Source organism: Humulus lupulus, chromosome 5 (genome assembly GCF_963169125.1).
Source record: "Humulus lupulus chromosome 5, drHumLupu1.1, whole genome shotgun sequence".
In the NCBI taxonomy this organism is placed as follows: domain Eukaryota; kingdom Viridiplantae; phylum Streptophyta; class Magnoliopsida; order Rosales; family Cannabaceae; genus Humulus; species Humulus lupulus.
Genome location: NC_084797.1, coordinates 204,549,780 through 204,555,363, shown reverse-complemented (window position 1 = coordinate 204,555,363; position 5,584 = coordinate 204,549,780). Strand labels below are relative to the sequence as shown.

Genomic DNA, 5,584 nt, shown 5'->3' with positions numbered 1-5,584 from the left:
TTCCAACTAAGTCCCGGTTTGAACCAAAATCCACGGTAACTAACATACAATAACTACTACTAGATATTGCTACTACTACTACTACTATCTAACTAGCTAAGTAAAATTATGGGTCTCTACACTTTGTAAGTCTGTTTATCCTATCATAGTTAATATGACCAAGACGAAGATGCCAAAGGTATGTCATGTGATCATTATCGATCTTCTGTCGTTTGGCGGTCCTAGGATCAGCTACCTTAAACAATTCATTGTTAAGCGCGAGTGATTCATTAGGTTGCAAAATATACAAGCCATTTTCCATACATCCAACACACAATTCACATCCATTAAATGAAATAGATATATTAAAACTTGTGAAAGTAACAACAAATCGTTGTTGATGTAATAAAGAAACTAAAACTAAATTCCTACTAAAGTTTGGAATAAAATAAACATCATCCAACAACATAAATTTATTTCCAAAATTTAAACGGGCTTGTCCTTTCGCTTTAACCTCCACAAATTCACCATTTCCAACTCTAAGCTCTAACTTGCCCTCCTTCACTGATTTCCAGTTGCTAAGTAGCTGCAAAGAAATACACACATGATTAGTAGATCCTGAATCAACTATCCAAACAGAAGAATCATCCTCTAAAACACATGCATCCAAGGCTAATAAATTATTATTACCTTGGGTTCCAGTTGCCTTGAAGGCGAGGCAATTACACTTCCAATGCCCCTCCTCCTTGCAGTGGAAACACTATCCTTTAGCCTTCTTGCTAGTTGGCTTTGCTCCAGCAAGCTTTTCAGTTGATGGTGCCTTTCCAGCTGCTTGTTTCTTAGCCTTCTTTTTGTCCTTCCTTGCCTTTCTCTTCTTGCTCTTCGAGGAAGAGGCTAGGTTTGAGCACCCCCAATAGTAGCAGCCTTCTTCTCAGGTCATTTACTCAGTCCACCATTTATTCCTTCATACATATGAAGATCATTCAATAACTGAGTCATTCCATAGTTCAACTTGTTAAGAAAATAGCTCGTGGAGAACGTAAGGAAACTAGGTGGAAGGTTGTTGAGAATGATTCCAACTTGAGTCTTCTCATCTACTGTTGCTCCATGCAACTCAGCTTCTTGGAAGTAGTTTGTCATCTTAATAAAAGGATCACAAACATGTTGACCAGGTGCCATCCTACAGTTCACATAATTCTTGGTAGCCTCGAAACTAGCTTGCGCTGACTTGTGCCCAAATATTTCGTGGAGTTTCTCCATGATGCCGTAAGCAGTTTTGACATCTTCCATCTTAGTCCTTAGCATTTCTAACATGTTGGCGAGCATTTAGGCCTTTTCCTTGTTGTTTGCAGCAGTCCAACGATCATACTTCTCCCTCACAGCCTTCGAGGCGTTCTCTCCAAAAAAAGTCAGGTTCAGTTTCATTCATCACGAATTTTGAGTTGTCGTTGATCAACACTATGTTGATATTAGACTTCCATTTCATGAAGTTCTCGTCAGTTAACAACTCCTTCGACATAAGAGATATAATGGGATTGAAGGCCATAGAGCTACAATTATCAATAAAGTAGAAATCAACGCATTTTTCAACAAACATTCATTCATACAAGTTTCATAAATACCATAACATATCAACGATGTTTAAAGATAAGTAAATACTAAAAATTTATCTTTCTATTTCTTAGGTTTTTCAACTAGCCATGAACATATGTGCCCCGGTAGGCGAGAGTCACAAATATTCACTTAGTCAAATAGAGAAACAACTCAATTAATAAAACATCCTAGACTTTTATTAATAACCTATCCATTCGATCAAAGTAACGAAAACAAATTATTTCTTACTTTATGAGTTTGACCCACAGTTTTGATTATCATAGACTTAATTCCTATATTCATCGTAGGGATGAGTCTATAGAAGGTACATCTATAACCATCTATCCTAAGAAATTCAACCATGTTAAGAGTCCAGTGAACACCTTCCATAGGGAGACGAAATCAAATCGTCATTAGGCCCCACTAAACCCTAACCTCGTTAAATCAACGGTGGAGATCGAATTCAAAATTAAAAAAAAAACTCATTATTTAATTTTTCTTGATTTAGTATTTTATTCTTTTGAAAATTACCAACTTGGGTTTGCCAAATTATTAAAATAAATCAATAAACCATAGTTTATAATTTTCCCATTAATTCTAAAAATACACATTGAAAATCAATCCAAAAATTAGAATTAATTTGTTTCTAATCAATTATTAGGTCCAAATAAAAACAATAACCTAATTAAGTCCAACTTAGGTAAATGGGGCTTAACAATTCGAGCTTGCATGGAGAAGAGCTAGGTTCAATATGTCGGACCCACTACTAAGGCTCCCTGACTTCCACACAAAGCCCAAAAAGACTGAAATTTGAACCTTCATTTTATTAATTGGTATTCAATCGATTGAGCCCAATCTAGTAATGTAAAGCAAATGGGCACTCACAAGTGGAACCACCCACAAGAGAGGAATTTAAACTTTACATGTTCAATTGTGCCCAAATAAAACCTAACATTTTATGAAAGTTTTATTTGAGTTTTCCCACATTTTTCAAAACAAAAAAAAAATGGGTCATCATTATACTTATATTTAAAGTCCAAATGCAAAAAAAAATAACTTAATAATAATTTCAGATATGTTAATTTTCTTATTAATTGGATGGGCCTAACATGTTACTCTATAAGCATGTATTATTAAATTATGCAAATATACCACAACAATATACTATTTTGTGAAATACCATAACTAATTAACATAGAATTCATCAGACAAAATTCAATATAATTAATTAAACAAGTTGAAAAATATTAAATTAATTAAAATAGAATTTATCAAATAAAATTCAATTTCAAATAATTAATTTAACCTAGGCTGTTAAGTTGTTAGGAATGACAAAATATTTTATTTTTAAATATTTTAACCAATTTTAAAATATCAAAATATCTTTTAACCAAATTTAAAATATCTAGAATTATCTGACAACTAATTATAAATATTTTAAACAATAAAAATATCTTGAATAATCATATAACTAATTTTAATATTTCATTTATAACAAAATAAAAAATATATCTTAAAATATCCTAATTATCAGATAACCAATTAAAAATACTTTAAAAAGCTAAAATATCTAAAATAATCAGATAATTAATTTTAAATATTTTTAACTTAATTGTACAAAATATCCATTTAAAAAATAAAAAATAAAAAATTTGCAAAAAAGTGCCGATACGGGGTCCGGCACCGACGCCGTATGGACGTCCGTACGGTTGGGTCCCAGCGGCAACTTCATGTGTGCCCAGCACACACACTGCCCAATCAGTCAAAAAAAATTTATAAAAAATCTGTGCAGTTTTTCAATCCCAATTCAAGCCAAAAACAACCAAATTATTGATAAATTTACATAACAAAACATAAACATGCACTAATAACATGTACCATCCAATTGACACCCTAACATATCATTCAATTTCATACATATTCATTCATGAAAATAAACTAGCAACCTATGGCTCTGATGCCAATTGTTGATCTTGGAATTTAAATCTAGATACATGCTTCCTATTATTTTTCAAACACATAATAGAAACATAGAATAACATGACAAACATATGAACATCAGATTCGTAAATTAACATAAATACAAAGATGTAGAATACCCAGCGGAACTGGAATGACAAGATAATTAACATGAATACGCAGCAGAACTGGAACAACTCATTCATTCAATCTCTCTAACCCTTGATTCCTTTCTGTAGCAAAGTATTATCAAGAGATTGAACTAGATCAGCAACACAGTCTTCCTCGCCAAGACTTTGATCAACCTAGAACTAGTGTGGGCTGGTTCTCAACACATGAGACAAAGATTAGCTAGCACTAGTTCCCATCAAACACTGAGATGAGGTAGAATTGATTCTTCCCATCCATCTCGTACGACATTGACTTCTTCAAGTGTGTACACCATTGTGCTTTTGAAGTGACGACTCAAGTGATTCTTTGAGTTGGGCTCTGAAACGAAGTACCTTGTGAACTTCATTACATAGTACCCGCACTTGATGTCATCATCCTTCTGTCGGCACTACTATGTGGAGGTGGTGAGGGGCGGAGGCTCGGAGCTATCCACAAATGGGATCACCACAACAAAAAGCGCCAAATTTATGATCCTTCTCCTTTGGGAATGGATGAGTGTCTTCCACATTGAGAGTGGCGGCCTTTTCAAGTGGGGAGCGCTGTGGGGGGGTGGTGGTGCTATATCTAAGTGACGACCACTTGAGTTGATCCCACTTTTTCATTCCTAATTAACTCTTTACTCTTTAGGGCATAATACCCAATAGAATTGTACCAACATGTGTGACCTAAAAACATTTTTCACCTCATTCGATTAGGAGACAATGATTTTTCATAAAATATTTGTCTTCTCTTTTTGATCTTCATCTAAATCTTTAGTAATCTTTTTTTTTTTTGTTCTTCATGTCCTTTCTTTCTCTCCTATGCGTTTTCCACTCTCACTCATGATTTTCTTTTTCTTTTTTGTCTTCTTTCTCCACGATTTTTAGCTTGATTTTTACGATTTTATTTTTCATTCTTCTATCTATTTTTTTACTTTGAATTAAGAAGAACAATATCAAAAATGGAGTTTTTTTAGAGACAAATGTGTATTTATTATGAAACCCTAATTTTTTTTTAAAAAAATCATTTTTTTAAAGCATGTCAATTTCCAAATATAACACATCTCTCATTGGTTAGAATCATCATTGCTTATGGTAAAAAAAAATTAATGCAAAAAAAAAAGAATCTTGACAAAAAAAGAATATTTACTTGTTGGGGACTTTCTCTAGCAAGTCATTATATTGCTACGTCACCATGATTATTGGTAACCATCCATAAGTAATAACCATTGAAAAGTCTTTCATATTTATATATATTTATATAAGTGGCTCATTGAATAAAATAATCTATTACAAGGTAGAGAATTGAGAATTGTTATGAATAAATGTTAAAAACATTTAAAATATTTAAAAAAAAATGTGGAACATAAGATTATATATCATTACAAATATGAATGATAAGATAATCAAAAAAGAAATAAAATTATTTTTCAAGTGAGAAAGTGAATGAATCGGTAATTATTTGGGATCGTAACAAGAATTTAGCTAATGAAATAGAAATCTTATATCCAAACAATTACCACCCACATAACAAGTTACCAACAAATTACTTGCTACTTCATTAAATAAATAGTTTTGGGAAAATCTTGTGTGTTGGCGGTGAAAACATCCTTAGCATACTGACATTTTCACCATTTTTTTACATGTGTATTTTGTTTTAGATCAATGTTGAATCACCTTTTAAATGGGTAGTCAAAATGGGCTTTAAAGGGGATAAATGAGATGCAAAGGGTCTGATGTTGATTTGGGAACCCTAATTTTGAAGGTACAAATGAGCTGGTTGTTTCCTTAGCAGAAGAGGTTGAACTGGTTTATGGAGCAGATGAGGAGGATGATAGAGTTTTGACCCATGGGAGGCGAATGATATCAGTGAGTTAGTGTTCGGCAATGGATGGGTTGATGGA

The 5,584-nt window shown here is 32.8% G+C and overlaps 1 protein-coding gene across 1 annotated transcript; it reads right to left on the bottom strand.

Annotated features, from left to right (window-relative positions):
• Window positions 1-739: 739 nt before the first annotated feature.
• Window positions 740-1,269, bottom strand: LOC133779889 (uncharacterized). Its single transcript, XM_062219787.1, has 2 exons — window positions 924-1,269; window positions 740-873 (listed from the first exon to the last, which is right to left on the bottom strand). Exons 1-2 carry the CDS (start codon window positions 1,267-1,269, stop codon window positions 740-742), a joined length of 480 nt encoding a protein of 159 aa, XP_062075771.1.
• Between the last annotated feature and the right edge of the window lie 4,315 nt (window positions 1,270-5,584).